Here is a 22341-nt window from a genome sequence, read left to right on the forward strand (position 1 = left end):
CTTTAATCAGTCAGTCAATCTTTTTTTTTTAACAGTTGTTAATTGATCTGTGGCTATTAAAGTTTGCCAATTTCCCTGTTAAGGCCCAGGGGCAGATGATTTGGTCACTAACAGTGTAAAAGATAGAACTGACAATGCATTAACATAAGACAAAACACACTGGACATGATTACTTCTGTAAATACAAAATATTAGACAGCAACAGCCTAAACAAACTGAGGGAGTCGTGCTCTGCTCCAGCCCTGCCAGCTCTGCTTTCCCATAGCAGGGAACCACCTTGGTTTCTTCTCCTCTTATGTGGCCCGACAAGCCTCATTTACTCTTTCCATTCATTTGTGCTCACAATTACAAAGCAGTTTGAGGCAACAGGCTCAGAACTAAGTTGTTGCCAGTGTTTTCCACCCAACTCCCCAAGCCTAAGCAAGCTGCAAAGTGCTTCCAACCAGAAGAATGAGGCTGAAGCAAACAGGAACAATTTCTGGATGCATCCAGAGGGACCAGAGCCTGATATGCAGGTTTACTGCCAGAATTTTCCAGATTGTAAACAGATCTTTGTTCCAGAAGTTTAAACACATCTGACTAATCCTGCTGAAGACAGAGTGACCTGCCCCTGCCATGACAGGTGACGTGGCCTCAGCTGCACCCAAACACACACGGCTCCACTGTTGGAGCTGAGATGGTAGGGCTGTGCTTACACACACGGTTTCTGCCTGTTTCTGGGAGCAGAGCTCGGAGCCACAGCCTGCAGCCTCTGCTGAAACAGCCAAGGGATCCTTGGATCCTGCTCTGCGGTGCAATGGACACGTCCACAGCCACTGAAGCTTCTCCTCTGGCAACTGGAGAGCACTGAGCTAATGGAAAAGGGCTCTGACTGGAAATTTCATTTCTCGGTTACAGTAAATTTTCTAAATTAAATTTTAGGTGAATTTGGAGAGGGTGAACACACAGCTAATGTACACACTATTGCATGGCCCTTGTGCTGTATGTATCAACCATACATTTGCATGCACACTACAAATGCTTAGACATATATCAAACTGAAGAGATTTTTCAATTAGAAGACCCAGTAATTGAAAAAGATTTCTCTCTGTTCAGTGACTGATGCCATTAGCCTCAAGGACTTCAAAAGTCACATGGTGGCTCAACAGCCCTCACCCAAACCTCAGCACAGCAGCAGCTGCTGTTCTGTTTTGCAGTCCCCCATTCCTGGAGCAGTGCTCTCCAAGGGCTCAGGGGGACTGGCAGCTGCCTGTTTGGAGCCTGTCCCTACCTCAAAGCAGAAGTCTCGTCCAAGGATGCTGCTGTGAAGTGGTTTGACAACGGCTCCTTCTTCTGATGCAAAGTCCAGAGTCTCTATGGCGCTGGCTTGGTTCAGTAAAGACTCATGTGAACGGGACTCCTTCAGCTTGGGCAGCTCACGTGGTCTGCAGGACAAGGAGGAAAGGAAATGTCTTTTTTCTCACAATTACCAAAAAGAGCTGGCAAGATCCCAGAGAAAGCTGCAGCTTGTCTCGGTGCTTATTCAGAGCAACTTCTACAATTAGTCTGCAAACCTTATGAAAATAACATTAGGCCAGTAACCCCAGACTCCCAAGGGAATATCCAGCCTAGGAAGTCCATTCCCACTGACCTAGAAATTACAGCTGCCAAGTTGTCAGTGAAAGAACAACAGCAAAAAATTCAGAACTGCTGAAATTTAAAAAAAACCTATAGGTAGCTTCGGATGTAATACTGAAAATACTTATTACTAGCTAGATTAGTAGACAGATGTTGTGTATTAGCAGGAAAGAGCATATGGATCCTAAATCTGTAACCAATGCAGAATGAGGATTACTCATTAGAGCAAATGACTCTTCACAATACACTTGATTTTTAAGATACAAACCCTTTACACTAAAGTCAAATACACAAACTCCTTCCCACTTCAAGATTGCACAAATCAGCCCTTTTGCATTTTCTTTTTCAGCTGCTTCTTCCAGCTTGAATTTCCAGGTTTTTTGATACTTTTTTCCCCTTTTAACTTCTCACTAACATATATTGCTTCTCTTTTCCCACTGATTGTCCTGTAAATCCCTGAGCTCCACCAGAGCTGAAATCTCCCAAATTCACAGCATCTTTTTATCAAGGCAGTTTTCTCTTTGTCCCCACTAGTCCTTGAACACTTCTCAAAGACATTTCCCTCCCTCCACTATGCCACAGCTTTTGGTAATCAACAGTGACATAATCCAATGTTTTAACCCTTTCTGTACTCTCCCAATATGATTTAATACAACATTTGTGCATAGTGGGGAGCTCTGCTGTCAACCATGCCCAATTTAAAGGTGATGTGGCTTCACCTCTGCTCCTTCCACCTCCAAACTGACACCTGCCCTAGAGGCTTCTGCAACAGTCATATAACACCTGAGGCACAACTTGCATTTCAAGGTAAACATCATGTGCAGACACATATTATTTTTCCTGTGGCAGGAATTCAGTCAAATCCTTCACAGTTGACCAACAAGGAGGAAAAGCACAGAGTCCCAGCTTAGCAGAGTCTAGATTTTGTTAAGATACTGAAGTGTTCAGTGATCCCTGGAGCAGAGTCCATAAACATGGCTGCCCATCTAGCAGGTGTGACTGGGCACAAGGAACAGATGTAGAAGTAGAGAGACATCAGCTCTCAGCACATCACTCAGAGAAAGATAGTGCTCCTGTGTTCAAACTCACAGTATTTCCTCTTTGATTCAATTCCCAGTATCAAATGGAAAATGTTAGAAAATGCTATTTATAGAGGAAAGAAAAACAGAGCTACCTCTAACAGTTTCCCTAATTCTGAAAAATTATTAGTTTTTGTACACTTCTCTCAGATGTAAAAAAAAAAGTTCCTCACTTTCTTTATCCTTAGCAAAATCAAACTCCTCCTACCTGTGAGCAGTTCTATAGGGAAACTCAGAAGCAAAAACCCCCCAAACATTTGGAAAAGGCATCTTAACAAAGCTGCTTAACAAAAGCTTGGGTACCACAAAGGATATAGGCAATGCAACAAGCAGAGTTCACCTGGCTGCTCTTTTGTATGGAATGAAACGCTGAAGGTATTGGAGCAGATTCACACACAGTAAGATTTATTAAACAGCAAGAGAAAACTTTGTTCCCATTTATTATACTGAATGACCTAAGTGCAGGCAGCAAAACCCTTTGATGGGAGGAATATTCCAAAGCCACTGATTTCAGATGCAAAGCAGCAGCCCCGGTAGGAGCGTTGGCTGTGCTGTGCTTTGTTCTAACAGGTTCCAGCAGCAGCTGAACCAACGCAAACCCAAACCTCAGCCATGTATAATTGAGCACTTGCTGCAGTTAAGGTAGGGCAAGTCTAAAATAAACACACCACAATACGCCACTTTAATGTCATCTCTGCAAAATCCTCTCTAATTTCTCCTCTCAAGAAAGCACTGCTGAGGTCACTTGGCTTCTGTCCCTGCCTCAAACTCTGAGCAATTCCTGTCCTTACAAAGTACTGGGAGCCTGCAGCCAGCTCCCGGTCAGTGGAAGAAAGCATGGAGTGAGCACAAAGAGGGGGAAGAGGAGGAAAAGAGAAATAATTACCAAAGAAAGTAGAAAAAAAAAAAAAAGATATTTTGCAAATTCCAATTAAGCAGAGGCAGCGCTTGGAGCAAGAGAAGGCAAGCAGACCTACACGAAACAACTGTACAGCCACTGAGCAGAGCATCCCCAGATCATTGCAGCGCCACATGCCACAGCCCTTCCCTCCAAACTTCCTGCTCTCTGCTACATCTCAGAAAACAAACCCTGCCTGCAGAGAAAGAAAGGCACAAACAAATCCAAGAGGAGTTCTTCCTCAAGCCTCAGGTCACAGATTTCGGAGGAACACCGTGCCAGGCAGATAGGCTGGGGCCAGGAGAGCAGCCACAGCTATGGTGAGGAAAGCTCCCTCCTTGTCAGCTGTGCTCCCACTGGCTCCACGGTGCCAGGAGAGGCTCCTGCTTGCTCCTGGGTTGCCAGGGCACAGCATGCCCTAAGGGGCCTGGGGGGGCTGGCAGTCAGCAGAGGCAGCAGGCAAGGGGAGGCTGCTCTGCAGGCGTGGCTAAGGTGACCTTCCCAGACAGAGAAGTTCCTTCTTGTCCTTTCTTATGAGTTTGAAGAGATCCAGACATTAAAGGCAACATGAGAGAGCACAAAATCTTCCAAGAAAGCCTCCAAACAGCCTCTGGGAACAGGGGAGAGGCAAAACCAGGTACAAGCAGCAGATGCCTGCACATCCCATCTCACAAGTCACACCTTTTAGGAGCATTTCTTCTGCCCTATTGCTCTTTTAACTAGTGGCCTGTGAGCATCTGGTTTGTGGCAGAGCAGCTGGAGGGAGCACTGCTAGTTTTGTCGACTCAGGGTCCTGTGGCAGACAAATGTCAGGCTGTTCCAGCACACCTTTGAAGTTACCATATTTAAAACAGCTCAATAAACTGATTAAGTGGCTTAGAATTGACACTTTATCTTCCATAAACATCAGAACATCCTAAGCTGTTGGTTAGATGCAACCACATGCATTTACAAAAACAACTACATGCATTTGTGTGCACCACAGTATAGATTTCATCTATTGATAGATCTGCAAAGAAATCTTTCACTTGTGCCTATATCAGCAGCATCCCAATCAATACAGGCAATAATTTTGCAGAAATAATACTTCTCTGCTCTTTTAAAGCCTCATCCAATATGCTGAATCTGTAACAAGAAAAAAAAATGGCTTGCTGGCTTCCTTTTGGCATAGATGCCACTAATTAATGTCCCAGTGTCCAGCAAAGGGGCTGGATTAACAGGGTCCTTCCTGTATTAGGTAGGAAGCTACTGGGAAAATGAGTATTGCTCAGACTCTGTCAGCAGAGAGGTAATCCCAGGGAAGCAGATTACTGTAAACAGGAAGATCACACATGCAAAAAGTGGGGGAAGGGTTGTTTGCACAAATCTGTTTCTGTTAAACAGCTCCATTAACAACACAAATCCTGTTTTAAATTACAACTAACCTCCCACGATAAACTTTTTATCCTGTTGCTTTTTCTATCTCTGCCTGTTAACAACAGAGATTGCAAAGGAACTACATAGGAATTCAAACAGTTACCGAAGCACCAAATAATTCTTGCAGTTTTCCATAATTCCTTTCCCATAGGAGAAACAGACAGAGGAGAAGCATGTCAGGAATATTTTAAACTTCTCACCTCTTTTCACGTGTTTTGGAGTACTGATCTTCAGAGCTGCATCATTTCCTTGTAAATCAGAGCCCAGACAATGCCCTAAACCACTGACCTGGCAGCAGCATGCGACGGCTACTGAAAAAGAGCTCTCCAACCACCCCATCTTGCTGGCCCAGCCCCAAGCTGACCCTCTCTCCTTGCACACCATAATTCAGTAATTTTCCATGACAAGAAAATCTCAGTTGTAAGCCAAGAACTGGAAACCTTTGGCTTTCAGTGGCTGCCCATGGCACAGCAGCCTATTAGCAAAGTTCTATTATGGTCTACTGTCTATAAAGCATGTAGAATAAAGTGTTAAAATCCTAATTGCTCTGGTTATGAAGGTCTCCTGCTGATTTTGACCTATTTAAAAGCCAACCTACAAGGCACAAAAGACTTTCAATTACCGAGCTTACCCGGGAGAGCACTATATTACTTGTAAAACAAGCCTGTGGACATCAATAATCCAAAAGATTAAAAAAAAAAAAAAAAAAAAAAAAAAAAAAAATTAAAAATGAACTTTACCAAACTGGTGTGAAAGAAAAGAACTCAGCCCAAGCACCCAGTTATAGCCAAGTCTCCAGTTGGTGTTATACCAAGCTGTTCGTCTGCACGCTTCAAATAATTCCAGCAATCCCCATGTGCTGGGAGACACTCCCTGAGAGCAGAAAGTTGAGTTCAACACTTAGCCCCTCTGCAAAGTGACAGGAGAGAGCCTGGACTGCAATGCTGTTATTCCAGCTCCCAGCCTGTGGAACAGGACCCTACCGTCTCCAGCATCATCTGCCATTCACCCGTGCTCTGCTTGTGCTGCAGCACCAGGTTTCTCCCTGTCCAAACACTCATTTTTTTTGCACCACACCCCTCTTCCTTTTCCAACTGCCAATTATCTGAACATCCTATTACTTGGTCAACAATTCTACAAGTCTAACCAGTTTTATTATTAATTTTTCTTTTTTTTTTTTTTTTAATCAGAAACTTAGGGTAACTTATTTATCTGCAAGTTACACTCAGGTGCAATTTTTTCTGAGGTTTTTCTGAGTATATTCTAGTCTTCCATTGAGATTCTGGTCTTTTCTGGCAAGGTCCTAGCCAAAGCCTCATTGTTTGAATCCTGGATTTGCAAAGCCCTTCCTTGCCTGTCTGCTCTCCCTGCAGATCACAGCTTGTCTAACAGACACCTCTCAGGGTTCAGCCAAGCAGGCTGCTGAATTTCACAGCAGGAGAGTTCTTCTCTCTCCTCTGGCCTCTGCTATTAATGTTTCCAATTGGTTTGTTTTGATGGACCAGAAACGCTTAATTGATTCAGTTTCATTTCCCTGCTAAACTCAAGGTGAATATTACATGGAAGAGCCTGGGCTTTGCAAAGAAGCATCAGCCATTAAGAAATAAGTATTTATAGAGGGGTCAAGTGAGCTTGCAGGTGGGAGAGAGCACGAAGGGTAAGGTTTATGACAAACACTGGGGTCTTGTTTAGTTTTCAGTGAAAAAACAAACAACTGCTGAAAGAAATATGTTCACTAAATCAAAGTGAGGCATCCCTCCAGAAACAAACCACTCCACCCCTTTCCCCACACTCCAGTATGTTGATAGCAATAGATATGCTGAATGAATGCAAACTGGGAGTGAGTCAAGCCTTAATAACGCATTGTGCAACACTGATTTCTATCCTGACAGCTAAATGAGGGTGAAAATCCCCCACCCTTTTTGATGAAAACCGACATTAAATTAGAATGAACCTGAAAAACACGGCAGGTTTTGCTTCTATTATTGACACGACCCGTGCTATTTTCTCACTGCAAAGAGGCAAGGAGGGAGGAGCAGGAACTCACCGAAAGTAGAAGAAGCTGTGGCTGGAGGAGTGGTACCGTTTGACCATGAAGCCCAGAGCCATGGCTACCTGCTTCCCTGTGCCCTGCCAGAGCCCATTCCGAGCCCTGCTAGGACTGGCTCATAATGCCATGAAATGACTTTTAGCAAAGCAGGAGGATTCCCACGTGGCACTAAATCCCAACAGGGCAAAGCCCTCCCAGCTGTCTGCAGAGCTTTGCTGCAGTCACTGAGACCATATGCAGCCAGTGCAATCATCTTCACTCCCTCTCCGTAAACAGAATTGCTGCTCCTCCTGGAGACTGACCACAAACTGGAAATATTAATTTGGTCTCTCTTTTCAAACAAAATTTTCCTTAAATCTATTCTCATGCTTTTTTAATGTGTTTTATATATTCAGACACTGAGAAAACATTACAGATGGATGTGTGAGCTGAAAAGCTCAAAGGATGCGGGAGGAAACAGGCTGCAAAAGCTGTGAAAGATGCTACAGTGACATGGTGCCAGGTTGCCTCATGGTGAGAACTGTTGGCAACCTGGTGAGATGCTGCACTGACCACACATTCAAGAGTCTCACTCCCACCTGCCGTGGCTCACAAAGGAGCACAGTCTAAGTCCTGCCACATCAGTGCCTTGTACAGACAACACATGTGTATTCAAGTACAAAAAACCACAGGCAAACAACCTGAGTAACAGGAGGGATGTGGATTACACACTGAGAAATTATGGATTTATTTCTACAAGATACCTGGATGCTGATCCGTGTTTCTAGAGGGGCACTAGAAGTCTCTTCCCTCCCTATCCACTAACTCAGACACACTGAAATAAAGTTAAAAGCCAGAAAAGGTACACTGGCCAATTGCTTTCTGCTGAAACAGAAAATCTGATTACAAAAAAATCTGCAACTCATCTCCATCCCTGCTCCCTACAGCATTCCTGACGCCCTTCTGTTTTAAATCAACTCTGAACAGACAACATCCATCCTCTGTCACCATCCAGCATGGCATGCAATGCTACAGTATTCCAAATCTTGATGTGCACCAGGATAACTAATCTTCCTTACTCCAGAATTTTAGAGGTATTTATCTATAAAATCTCCACTTTCTTGATACATCCCAAATGCCCCAAAAGCATGAAAAGGCAGTATGACAGCAGCCTCTATTTCCTTCTAATCCATGCAGGGTTTTAATTTATAAAGCTTTATAATACTTTCTCTGAAGGCAGGGCTCTTGTGTTTGTCAGAGCAAGAAAAGGGAGATGCTATCAGTCAACCTGGCCCTGAAAACCTGTGTAACATCATGACATCACCTAGAATCACCTGCTTGAAATGGGAAAGGGGTGACTCACCAGGGCAGGACAGGAAAGTTCTTACTGCTACAGATCAAGAGGCTCATAATGTATGGGAGGAGAAGAGAAGGTGAGAGAGTGGCAATTCCTTCTTGTGAATTTAGAGTCAGCTCCGTGTTCAATAATGCCATCATGTGCTTAAGTGTCAGGATTTTATGCTTTTGTGCTTTCAGGCCATCATAGAAAATTCACATTTCATTTTGAGTCTAGTTGAAAATCTGTGCCCACTTTGGTAGGGAGTAGAAGGGGATCTGCTTTTTAAGAGAAAGCAGCTTTGCTGTGTGTAACATCATGTCTTAAACCAAAGATTGTAGGAAATAATTATAGCTACATTTATTAGCTTTCCCAGAACAACACTGCTTCTCTGACACTACAGAAGCATCCAGCATGAGTACCAAGCTCAAGAAAGACAACCAGATTATTTATGGCAAAGAAATTTTTGCATTATAAAAATTCAAGCAAAGCTGGTTCCAAACAGTAAAAATAAGTACTTGATTACCTGGTGGTAATTACCTGTATTTCAGACACTTATGCTCACTGAGCTGCTTTTATAGCCATGTTGCAACACCCTAAAAATAGAGATTTATAGGAAAACCTGTCTCAAAGCAGCCTGGGTGGACTACAGGGGCAAGGCCATCTAGATGGTTAGTCACATCTGGTAAGCAGCAGGTTTTTCTGTAATTCCTGATGTTAACAGATCTCCAACATCCACAGCCTTGCTATCTCTCTGATTTTACGGTCTGCCTTTCAGATGGAGAAGGCAGCACCATTGATTGAAGCAGCACAGCATGACAGACACAACTAATGAATTCAGCTCAGCTAAAGGAGAAGGGAAAATGCACTGAACAATGTCAAAACACAGAAGCCTGCCGTGGCCTCGAGTACAGGCCAACTTATTTTTCACTCTACTTCTCCTGCTGGGCTGCCATGGAATGTAATGCAGAATATGTTGAATAAAAACAATCAAGAGACTTTGCAAATAGTTAGGAAACACTGTGCAAGAGCCTTTGCTTGCCTCATATTCCCAGCCTGGATCTCCTAAACAAGCAAAGACATACCAAATAGAGCACTAAGATGGTCAGAAATTACTGAGTTTTCCAGTTTTCTGAAAAACAGATCATCTGTTCCTTGTGGTAACACTGCAATAACCAAAACACCAACACTGCAAGGGTCCCCAGTGTGCCTGAATTGCACATCTCTGGGCTGTGCCAGAGCTGGCAGAACCACCCTGTTCACACCAGCACAACTCCTCATCTCACCACAGCACTGGCCTGCAGGCAAGCACTGCATGCAAACTTCTCTCCAGCTGATCAATCATGAAATTGGAAGCCTGAAGCTTATTTGAAACAGATGCAGGAAAAGGTACCAGAGTCCATCTGCTGAACCTGAGCTTTTTGACAGCTGTGAAGAGCAGCAGTTTTCCACCCTGTATCAGCAGTACACTGCACACCAAACTTCTGACGTGCCAGAGGCAGCCCCACAGCCCTCCCTCGTGCCAGCTGGACAATAAAGCCCCTTGCAGGCTCTCCTCTGAGTGCACTCAGGTGCTGTGTGCTGGCTCTGTGGACACATGCACCTTACCTGTCCTCGGAATTGCTGGGAGAGGGCAGACGGAAGCTTATATTCCTGTCCAGTTTGGATTGACTCTTTGTTCTCTTGATGGATCCTTTCAGGCGCTTACTGAAGAAGCCCTGAAACGAGAAGATGCAGAAGTGAAACAGGGAAACTGATGACAGCAATGAATGCAATGTCACTGAGTCCAAACACAGAGGTTTGATGCCAGTCACAGGATGGGCTGGACTGGGATTCCTTGAGCAGGAAGAAAGGCAGGGCTGGACTGTCAGTGACAGTTCCAGGAGGTGAGACCCTCCAATTGCAATAATTAGCACTATTCACATTACTGGGGTACTTAAATGGATTCTGACTATTATACAAGAGACACAAACCCCACAATTACCACTTAATAAGGAACAATCCTCAATATCAGTGTTTGTTCCTATTTCCCCTCTGCATTCTATGTTTCTAATTCTTGGTGAGCTTAAAAGTACATAGAAGTACAATAGAAGCCCACAACTGCAGCCAGGTTTTCCTTTTTAATTTTGATATAGCATGCTAAATCTTAAAATAATTCATAATTTCAATAATCTGGCTAGCCACAATAGAAAATTTCAAAGCATTTCACACACACACCCATGGCTTCAGATATCAGTTATAGTATTGGAAAGAAGCAAAGCTCCATTCAAAAATCTGCTTAGGATCTAAAAATAAAAGAAATCTTCAAAGAATCTGTCTTCAAACTACAATTGTTCACTCAGCAATCACAGCCCAAAGCCATGTTAGTCGGAGGGAGCCTCTGGGATCATCTCCTGATGATGGGGGTGTGCTGCCGACACTAGGTCAGCCTAATTCTCACTTGGTCTAGCCAAGTACTGAAAACCCCTGGAGACAGAAGGAACAAAGGAAGGGGAATCTGCTCTCTGCATCTGAAGGCAGTGCTACACTTAAGACTGCTCTTCAGTTTCTTGCCAGCCAGAGGCTCCTCAGGGGTGAAAGCTGCTACATTCTCCTGATAAAGTGGAAAAGGCCTGATAGCTAAATACTGGAAAAAAATAAAATCACTAAATAAAAGAACCCAAAAAACCCCTACAAACAAACAACACCCCAAAAGACCACCAAACCAGGAAAACAAAAAACCCCAAACCTCACAAATATATACATTGTGCTGGGGGAAAAGGTACTGTGAAAAGGCAGAAAGTGTTTTCAGCTGTGTGAACCACTCACACTCTGCCCATGATGCTGCACTTTTCTTGGTCCTGCTATTGAAAAAGTGCCTTTGAAAAAACCCTGCAATCAATAGATACTCCAGGGCTTCTCTTGGGGCCGTTGCTGGAATTCAAGTAGAGGATGTACAGCACTTTCAAAGGCACTTTTGCATATTCTGACCTCTCAGCATAAAAGGTAACAAACCCAGCTACAGGGATTCAGATCTGGTGGACCCTGGCTTCAGTCCAGTACCTCCCAGCCTACTCAAATTGCTAACATGAAATAACATGGCTTTTTCCCCCTTAAGGGCAAATAAGACAAAGCTGACTCAATTCAATAGGGGTCCAGAAGTATTTATATTGAATAATTCCAAATCTCACTCAGAGAAGGACTGTAAATATTCATTTTTGTGTGTCTGTACAGTTTTAAATTGGTACTGCTCTAACATGGAACATGCTCTTGGTTTAATTGAACATAACCTATACCCTAATGAAACAAATATTCTACCTGGGGTTGAATAAGGCTATCCAGAATTGACTATATAAAAAACAAAAACAAGAAAAAAATGAAACAAACAGACAAAAAACCCCCCTAACAGGGTAAGAACATATTTAAAGACAAAAAATTATTCAAACAAATGGTGTGCTTATTGGTCATCCTCAAAGGAGTTGAAAACATTTGCAATATTTGCTCTGTGCTGGCAGTTCATGCAGGGCTGGTGCTTACAGATGGACAACCTGCAAGCAGCATGAAAAATTCACATGTGCCAGAACTGAGCAGAGCTTTTTGACTTCCATTTGCCAGTGGAAATGCTTTTAAATACTGAATGCAGATATAAAAAAGATGTAGTGATGAAAAATAAATTTCTATCTGCAACAATACTACCTAACTGAAAGTTTAATTTCCTTTTACTTCTATAGACAAGAAACCCCTGCCAGTGTTTATAAAACAGCTTGCACCATTAAAAAGACCAAAACACCTTTACTGCTTTTCTTATTGTCTAGTTATTTCTCCTAAATACTTATTTCAACACAAAACAGACTCTTGTTCAGTTCTTATACCTAAATGTAATGGAATGTCTGAGCTTTATGAATCTTCATGGAGCTTCTTTACAAAAACTGGGAATTTTACTGCTTAAACAAATATCCTCAGACAAAAAGATGTAAATTATAATCCAAAGTGCCTGAACTGATGAGACTATGTTCTTAACCAAAAAAAGTACAAAATATTTGGTAAGATAAGCTAGCTAGGATGAAATTTGAAAAACAGATTTGAGGTTCACACTTAACAAGATGGAGCTCTGTACAAGCTGCCCTCAGAATCACAGGTTTAGGGGAACAGGAATGGAAAAGAGAGATGAGGAGAGTGATGGTGCACAACCACACATGCAATCAGGAATAGGTCTGGGCAGGTTTGCCATTTCATCCAAAGGCATCAAACACTGGCCTAAGAAAACCCAATGATAACAACATCTAAAAATAATTCAATCCCACTGAGAATTCTACTCATCTCATTTGAAGTTAAGCTACTCGACTCTCCCGCTCTGCCAAGAAGCAATCTCCACAGGAGAAGGGATAATTCAGCAGGCTGCTGGAAACTTCCCCTCATAGCTGCACAGGGAAAGCACAGAAACCCTCACCCCCAGGGCTGGTGGTTGTTGAGGGCAGTTTTGGCTTTAGGAAAAGCTCACTTTGTGCCGAAGATGCCAACTGGCTGTTTGTCCATAACCTGAGTAGAGCAGCACAGGAACTGTCTGACAAATTCAAAGACAGCCCAAGCAAGAGCTGCTCAACTCCTGAACTGCTGCTCCCTATGGACATGGTGATTCTTCACTCCAGGGGGAGCAGCCCATGCATAATAAATAATGATTGTCCTGGCTTGTTTTTGGAAAGGTTAACTCAGCCATGAATGGATAAAACTGTGTATAACCATAACACAAATCAGCCATTGATAAATTGCAATGCTATTAGTGGGAGTTTCAAAGCACTAAAAGGGTAAAATGGGCAACAAAAAAGGTCTGTCTTACACACAGTTCTGTTACCTACATTAGTTGTTTCTGGGGACAAACACACTGCACTTGAGTCTTGCAACATATCTGGAACATCTGCAATTCTTGATGAGAAGCAGCAATGCATTATTAATAACACCAGGTGGGTAACTTCATTTACAGAGCAATGAGACTCATCTTCTCTAAGGGGAAGGAGTGGATGGAAACAAAGATAACCCTCAAGTGATGGTGGATGACAGCAGAACTGCCTTCCCACTAACATGTGTGGTGAGGACATGAAGCATTTTATTCCTTAAGCTGTTCACAAGCAGCTATCAGGGAAAAAAAATAGTGTCATAGCCAAGTGAAAACACTGTCCTCTGCCAGTAATGTTGTAAAGCTATGGGGAGGCAAGGAAGCAGGGAACAATCACCAGGTGGTAAAATGGAAAGATGAAACTAGAAGGATATTCCAGGAATGAGAAGCAAAATGGTGAAGTTTACTATTCCTTGCAGTACAACAGCAAAAGGCCAGTTTAACTAGCAAGGAGGTTAAGTTTGCTTGTGAGCCCAGTAACACTCAGCATTAAAATATTAGCAGTGACTCCCTTTGAAAAGACTCTCAACCACTCACACAGTAGGAAAGCAGATGAAAACAACCCTAGATACACCTTGGGTGTAATATACAGAACAAGACAGGGACTTACAACAGCCACCTTCCACCATCTACTCGTCAACAAACCTGGCAATATGTCACTGAAGAGGTGGCTAGTGCACAGGCACAAAACAGTAAAAAGCATGTTAGAATTTCCAAATAGAGGATAAAGCCCAATAAAAGCAGAGTGGTGTTATGTAAATCTGCCATAGCTTTCACACTAATGCATCACTCTTCTGATTTTCTCATCTCAGCAAGAAAGCTAGAACAAAACAGAACTCCAGAAGCATAAACTGATTAAAGGTAGACAAGAGGGGGATTTACAAATGATATGTTTTAAAGACCAACTATTTATTTTAGGAACAAAGGCAAGATGGGATTATAGATGCATAAAACAAATAGAATGGAAATTACCTAAGCTCCTCATGAACCCTGTTACATAAGAAAACCAAAGGGCAATTTAACATGAGAGGCAGCACGTTTCACTGATTGTCAGGAGACCTTTCCCAATGCTATCTATAAATGAGCCCATCCAATTCACCACCACAAGATATTATAGAGACAATTTTTTTCAGCAAGATTAAAAAAGGATTATGTGTTTATATAAGGAAGAATAGCATATGTAGCTGCATTAGTCAGGTTTAAAAATAACAAGAATGAGCAATAATCATGCTTCAGGACACAAGCTGATCAACAGCAAGGATCAGGAAAGATATTTTTCCCCTGATGGGACAGCACTGCAGATTTGGCCAGATAACAATTTCAACTTTCCAATGAAAAATGGTCTACTGCCACAGGAGAGATGCAGAATAGGAGGAACAAGTTTAGGAACAGTGATAAGAAAGCCAAGGAAACACAGAGGATACTGTAACGAGGGCACACTGATAATACATCTGTTAATAAAATGCATTGTAAGATTGCATGCACTCTGCACGATGTGCAGACAAAATTCCTGCTGGAATCAAATTTCCAAGTCACTGGGAATTATACTGAAAAAAATCATGAAGAAGCAAGAGCTATCTGACATCCAAGAGGGCCACATCAGCTTTTCAGATCACAGTTCAGCAAGGTGTTTAGAATGGACACAACTAGGAGCAGCACCTGGCTGCCCTTGTGGGAGCTGCCCATAGCAGAAACAGCAGATGGAAGGAGCATCCTTAAAAGCCCCTATCTAAGAATTAAGGAATAAAGATAAAAAGGCTGTCTGGAGAACAACAAAACATTTCTTACTCAGGTCACCTGAGCCTGTCAGGAAGGGCAGGCAATGATTTCCTGACCCTGGCTCTTTCCCTGGCATGCAGCCACAAAGCTGCCCAACACTTCAGAACACCTTTTGATAATGTGGCACATGTGCTAATTACAAAAAATTATTAAAAATGAACTTTGTTAAAGCTCATAACATCAACCGAATGAATGGCTGCAGGAATATCTAAAAACACTAATTACAACAAGTGATAAGGTATCAAGGTAGAAGAAAGGGTCCAATGGGATGTGGTGGGGATGACTTGGACATGGCCTGACTGCTTCTGCTTAACATCCTTGTTAATCATCCAGAAGGAAAGTTAAACAGCACATTAATTACACTGAGCTGTATTAAATTAGGAGGTGAAGCAAGGGCCAGGGAGGACAGAGATATAACACAAAGGGTTAGGAGCAATTAGAAACTGGTAACGCACATTCCTGTGAACTTTAGTACCAGAACTTGGAGACTCAATTGAAGGGTATTCAAAACACAAGAGCAAGAAAAGTGATAAAAGGGCCAGAAGGACTCATTTGCAGAGAGAGGATGCATTAATTAAACTTTGCATAACTTGACTAAGTCATGATTTGGAGGTGAAGAATAAAATGAGTTGGTGCATATTTAAACACTACTAAGCCAAGGACAGCTGGAATGTGAGCAGTGTTTAAAGTTATATACATTCATAGCTTTCCTGCATTAACTAAAGAATAAAAGGAATTGTAATTAGGTTTACACCAAGCATGAGAATAATATTCCTGCTGTTGAGGTCCACCAGACAGTGTCAGAGCCTGGATAACCCCATCATCTGATGCAAAACTAAAGTTTGATGTAATGAACAAATCTGCTGTGGCAGCAAGACACTGTGAAAGTTACAGAGCCTATGAACAGCACTACCCTAGAATAAAGACACGGATGAAAGCGTGTGAGCATCCTGGAGATACTCAGTCACCCGTTTATGCTTTTCTGACACAGAATGGCCAGCATATCTAAGCCATCACAGCACAGGCAAGTGATAAAAACTAAAGCAGATTCAAACAAACATGTCAACATGTCACAGAAAGAGTAGAAAGTGGAAGGAAAAACATAAATTTCTATTGAAGGGACAGATTTGAGCAAGGCGTTTTTCATGGGGGATGCTGTGGTGCCTCACACTAATGAAAGTCAACAATTCCATCTCTGCATTGGTGCTGATGCAGAATTTAATGTGCATTGGTATGCCATAGGGTCACAGGGGCAGCACAGCTCAGACTTGTCCTACCCTGGCAGCACGGCAGGAGCACAGCAGTGCTCTGGAGAAGCAACTATCTTGCTGACTGCATAAAAGATAAGGCTGGGCAGCCACAAGATCTCATCAAGCTTTGACCTTCACTCAGGCTGGATGCATTGTCTTCTGTTCCATTTAGCAGTACTCTTAAAGAGCAAAGAGGCAGACAGCACTTCTATAGATTCAATTATACCCTCGGCCAGAAACAAATCAAGGAAGGCAATCTGCAAGTATTCTACATCAAGGTTCCTATAAAAATCATTTTATTTACTTCAAAGACTGTGCTCTGGCTTTCCTGTCTCATTCGCACTTGTTCCTTTGCCCCTTTCTCATCTTTCTTTCTCCATTAGCCAGCAGACATGGGTGAATCATATTATTTGCAATAACTCTGAGCCAAAACTGGAGAGTGCAGTGAGAGTCTGAAGGGTGAGTTTAGAGATTCCTCTCCATCCTGTCCCTCAGGAGGTCTGAGGATGTGGACAGTCCCATATTTACCCAGTTCCAATGGCAGAGCAATGAGGGAATGTGTCAGGCTGCAGCAGTGCCACCAGGGCTCCACAGTGCCGCAGCAGGGAACGGGATGCACGGAGCCCGAGCGCTGCCAGGACCTGGTGTGTGTGGGAAGGGAAAAGCTGGTTCCTCGCCCACCTATGTGTCACAGTGCTACTTGGAGCCAGCTCCCTCTGCCTCCCTATTTGTTCAGTCTAATAATATCCATTATTAAAACAGCACTTTTATTATACATGTATCTATAAACAGCACATATCTGTCTACATGTGAGTAGATACATTTCTTTGTCTTCATTTTCCTACCTTTTTTGCCCTTCCCTTCTCTCTCAGTATTTCTTCCTGACACACATGGCAATTGTCAAGCATCAATGTACACAGCTGAACTTAGATGGAGGCTAAAGATTTGAGTGCAGACAAGAAAATTTGGGGCAATGGGGAAGAAAAAGAAAGGACAAGCACCAAGAGCTCTTCTCTCTGTATGTATTGTGCAGCGTCAACATTTGCAGAATCCCCTTTACTCCCCTTGGTGGGGAGATAACCAGAATAAATCATGGAATTATAGAATGGTTTGGCATGGGAGGGACCTTAAAGCTCATCTCATTCCCTGCCCATGGTGGGGGCACCTTCCAGTGTCCCAGGTTGCTCCAAGCCCCACCAGCCTGGTCTTGAACACTGCCAGGGATGGGGCACCCACAGCTTTTCTCAGCAACATGTGCCAGGGCCTCACCACCCTCACAAACACGTAGGACATGCTAGTCCCTGTAGTGGTTCAATCTAGGAAAGAGTATAACTACTGAAATTCTGCTTTTCACACACTAGTAAATTTAAACATACATATTTTCCTCTGGTGCCCATGCAGGAGGTAAAAAGGCAAAATTCTCAAACTTTACGTATCAGCCCTTAAAAATAAATCCCTCATTGACCACTACCACTGAATAGATTACTTAAAAAATGCATTGTCAAGGAAATGTTTGCTTAAAGGCAATTATGCTGCTATGAATCAAAATTCCAGATGCTAAAGCAATGCCAATTAGCAGTATTAAAAAAACAGATGCCTTGTTCTGAGTACCACTGCCTGTGCTTGAAAGGAAAAAACCTACACAGAACATGCTGGAAGCTACTGTCCTATTGAGAAGTCAGCTTTTAAATAGCTGTTCTGAGAGACAAACTTAAAAAGCTGCAAAAGCAACTTATTATGAAAGTCTCAGCATAATTTTCCATCAGGATGGAAGAAGGTTAAGCTGTCCCCTGCCTTAAGCTGCTTTCTGTTAGAAATCCAGGCAGTGAGTGTATGAGGCATGGCACAGAGTCAGGGCCATGGGAAGAATAACTGAGGCAGCACTATTCTGCAGCTGCTTGTAGCCCTCCAACCTGCACCGTGGGTGACAAAGTGTGGAAATACAAAAAAGCAAGTTCTCTTATTATTAATCTCCTTTACATGCAGAATAAATCCCTGTCAAATAGAGACAACCTCACAGACACAGATTTGAAGCTGTTACAGGCACCTTTTACATCCTTCACTTGCAGCTCTTAGATCAGTGATCCAAGACTGAGACTTTCATAAGGTGCCCAAGTCACCTTTCCTCCTTCTGAGAGCTGGGAAATTCTCATTATCAATCAAAGGCATGAACATGATTCCTCCCCATCTTCTCAGCTACCTGTTCTATGTGTGCCAATCTACCAAGTTAACAGTGTGTTTGGTTTCAGCAGTTTTGGCTTGAGCTCATCTGTATTGTTAAGCAAGCTGACTTCTAATTGCAGCTTGCTCTTGTAAACAGCTCACAAGCTGCCATACTTTTAAAACAGGGTGATCTCAGACCCCATTTAGGGGTAACAGGATATAAATGTGTTACTCAGAACAAAACCTCCAAAACCAGAAGTCTTGTCCCCATGAGGAGGACAGGAGGCTGCATTATGCTCCTGGGTGTACAGGTGGTCAGGCAGACAAAGCAGCAGAATCCAGCTCCACATGGCACGAAATAGCTTCTAGCTTTCTGCTGGTTTCTGCCCAAGAAAAGCAGCCAGGTACTGCTTCCTGAACCTATTTACCAGACTCTTAAAAGCACAACACACCACCAGGGAAAATGAGAAACTTTCTGCAGGGTTCTTGTTTTGAAAGGGAACAGGGGCAAAGTAGTATCAAAGAACTAATAGAAAAGATTTAGAAAACCATTAAAACATTACTTAAGAGATAGGATCATCATTAATAGGAATGGTAAAAAAAGGAGGAAAAAAGGAGGCATATAAAATAAACAATACAGATATCATCAAACCCTTCTGATACACAGTTTGCAGTTGTTAGACAAAGCTACTATGATGCACGGATATATCTAAAGGCTTGGGCTATTACCTATAGATGAAGGCAAAAACCCCAGAATTTCTTATAAATGAAGACATAGATAAGACTTTTGAAGGTTCTCAGAGTACAGAAATCTTTCTGGAACTCTGTGATCATGGACTTGGTATCAAAATCTCAGAACCTGACATAACAGAACATTTTTCACATACAACTAGACCAAGGCCCTTTATTCCCAAGTACTATCTAGAAAACAGATCTCTGAAGTGACGGAGGTTCATTCATAGAACACAGAATAGCCCAGGTGGGAAAGCATCTCTGGAGATTATCTTGTCTCTTCCAATCTGTATTATTCTATGACTCTGAAAAGGGCCCAAGTCAGGATACCCAGTGCATTCACTGCTTCCTTGGTCCCTTTCTGCATTCCAATATACCATGAATTCACAAGTTGCTTTAAACACCATGTATTTTATACACTTGGACCAATCTTAATCCTTGAAAAATTTAAATAACTCTCATTAAATCTTTTGGATGTTTTTTAATTTTACTTTTAAAATTACATGATGCAAGATATATTCTGAAGTCAGCAGATTACTTGACAAAAGTAATGGAGGGCTTGAAAACATTAGCAATACTCGAGGTATTTTAAAACATGAACAAATACTGTTGAAAATTACAGGGCACCTCATTTTAACTTGTAGCATTTGTCCTCAGTCTAATAGTAAAAATGCCTTTGTGCTTTTGGACACAAAGACTGACCCAAACAAAATCCAGGCTGTAGCTGAACAACTTTCATGCAGACTCACAGCCAACCAAACTCAGGACAAAACCCAAAAAACTAAAGAGGAATTAACACACCTGCAGAAATTTCATTAGCTTCTGAATAAACTATAAAACCATTTCAATGCTATCCATACTAAAGGAACTTGTTTCCTTGTCAAGATTGAATATGGAATGCAATCCCAGGAGGCAACTTTAAAAGTATTTATATAGGTCACTGCCCACACTAACACTGATGTTTCTCAATCTGCAACTTTAGATCAAGGCAATGAAAAGGAACAAGTTAGGGATCCACCAGGAATCTTATTGATAATATATCACACTTGATAGCAAAACCTCTTGGTCAACTGGAAATATTAACCAAACATTCCTTTGCCCCAGGCTCCCCCAGGCTGTTTGTACATTGATATTTTAATCTCCTCCTCCCATCCAGTGAGACAAATGGCCCTTTGCAGGGAAGGCACACTTACTGGTACTCTGAAAGGAGAAGTATTCGGAACATCCATGGAGTTGGTTTTCTCAGAGGTGCTGGTCCCTGAGATGCTCCGTCTGCGAGGAGATCTCTCTGTTGGGACCTCTGAGGAAGAGAAGAAGAAGGTGGTGAATGGGTGCCCGGGGGTGGGGAATAGTCAGGCTTGGTGCTCTGTAGGACAGAAGCCTCAGGAAAGTTTTGAGTGCATTACTAAACAGCTGAATTAACCCACCTATTCACCTGTATCTCATTCACTTACTAACCTACAATGGCATTTTCAAGGTTGTAAATGTGACTTGACTGTAGGAGATTAAAATAAAAAGTGCTGGTAAAGATCAATATCTGGACATACTTAATATTCTGTTATTGTTTGAGAGACAGTATTCAGAGAACTTAAATCTATTTTTTTTAGATCTAATTTTTTTTCCGTAAGCAGTGCAGTAATTAACATAACTACAATCAAGAACCGGGGAAGCTCAGTGTTAGTCCCAGCCAAATGTAATTTGGCAAAGGTCAAAGTTCAGTCATGTATGATCCCACTACTTGCTCAAAGCATGTAACCAGCAGAAGACTTATAAGTGCCTGGGTAATATGACATATATATCTCTGCAGATAAAAAAAAAAAATAGGTCAACTTCTCCTCGTTCTGGCAGTATGACCTTACTAAGACACGACTTTGGCATCTTAAATCCATGCAGACTGATCTGATGAGCACGAATATTCATAAAAGCTGCACTGATGTCTTTGACTAGTACAAATACTGGAATCATAGGTAATAAACTACACACAGCATTAAAAATCTCTCCACAAACACACATATATGCATTTTTTATATAGAGCTAGATATGCATATGTATGCATACAGATACCTTTATCACAAGTGCTGCCCATCTCCAGCTCAATTGCCAGACTTTAAGGAATCCACCTTCACAAAACACCCCCCGAGATGGGGAGGGAAAAAATCACTTCCTAGCAGAAAGTCCATTGTTATCTTCTGAACCTTAAAGAACAGGAGCAAGCCGTGACTCCGGGCAGTGACATTTTGACTCCTGCCGTTCTCCTTTCAGAGCCAGCTGCAGCTCAAACTCCGATTCCTGGCCCTGGGGATGGGTGACTCGCACTGGAGGGAGCGCCGGTGTCTCCGTCCGCCCTCCCCTGCCGGGGCTGGCGGGAGTGTGCGAGCGAGGCACAGCACAGGACTGCAGCTCTTCAATCAATCGCTCCGGCTGCACATCCTCATTAGTTACTTGCAGGCTATTAACAGACGCCCAACTGCCGGCTTCCCTCCGCTACCGAAAATTTCCCTGTGCATCCTGATTCACAGCAGCAAAAAACAAGCTTTATGGGGAGAGACAGCCAGCTGGTGCCACGAAAGCGGCATTTTCCTCCAAAGAGCCGAAGCAAAAAAAAGGAGAGAAGCCTTCCTCAGGGATAACATTACTTGTGATGTCTTTGCATACCGGATTTTGATTTCAGCAGAGTTATAATACGTCTCTCCCATGGATGCTTGGAGACTGACAAAATGGAGCACAGAGAAGGAGGAGAGGCAAAGAAATCCGGACCCTGCAGTATTAGTGTCTCATTCGGTAGATATTTATCTTTTTAAAAAAGCAAACTGCTGACACTGAGCCCCTAAGTCTGCCTGGGAAAAAGGACTAAGAGGGAGAGCAGCCTCGTGAAGCGGGCAGAGCCCAACACGCGGTGTGGTGAGTTCAGTGGGGATCGGGCAGGGAGGGCACAGCCGGGGGTGAGGGCACAGGCAGCAGGGAAGGCACAGCCAGCAGGGAGGGCACAGGCAGCAGGGAGGGCACAGGCAGAAGGGAGGACACAGCCGACTCTGAGGGCACAGCCAGGGGTGAGGGCACAGCCAGGGGTGAGGGCACAGCCGGGTATGAGGGCACAGCCAGGGGTGAGGGCACAGCCAGGGGTGAGGGCACAGCCAGGGGTGAGGGCACAGCCGGGTATGAGGGCACA

The 22341-nt window shown here is 43.0% G+C and overlaps 1 protein-coding gene across 11 annotated transcripts in view; it reads right to left on the bottom strand.

The window, feature by feature from the left end:
* RASAL2 (RAS protein activator like 2) overlaps positions 1-22341 on the bottom strand; it is a 155894-nt gene that overhangs the window by 22386 nt on the left and 111167 nt on the right. For all 11 annotated transcript variants that reach the window (XM_079313468.1, XM_079313464.1, XM_079313470.1 and 8 more), the window contains exons 4-6: positions 20366-20472; positions 9984-10093; positions 1271-1424 (exon numbers count right to left, since the gene is read on the bottom strand). In XM_079313468.1, coding sequence (XP_079169594.1) covers positions 1271-1424; positions 9984-10093; positions 20366-20472 — 371 coding nt within the window. The remainder of the gene's footprint in view (positions 1-1270; positions 1425-9983; positions 10094-20365; positions 20473-22341) is intronic.

Source organism: Erithacus rubecula (genome assembly GCF_903797595.1).
Source record: "Erithacus rubecula genome assembly, chromosome: 10".
Lineage (NCBI taxonomy): Eukaryota > Metazoa > Chordata > Aves > Passeriformes > Muscicapidae > Erithacus > Erithacus rubecula.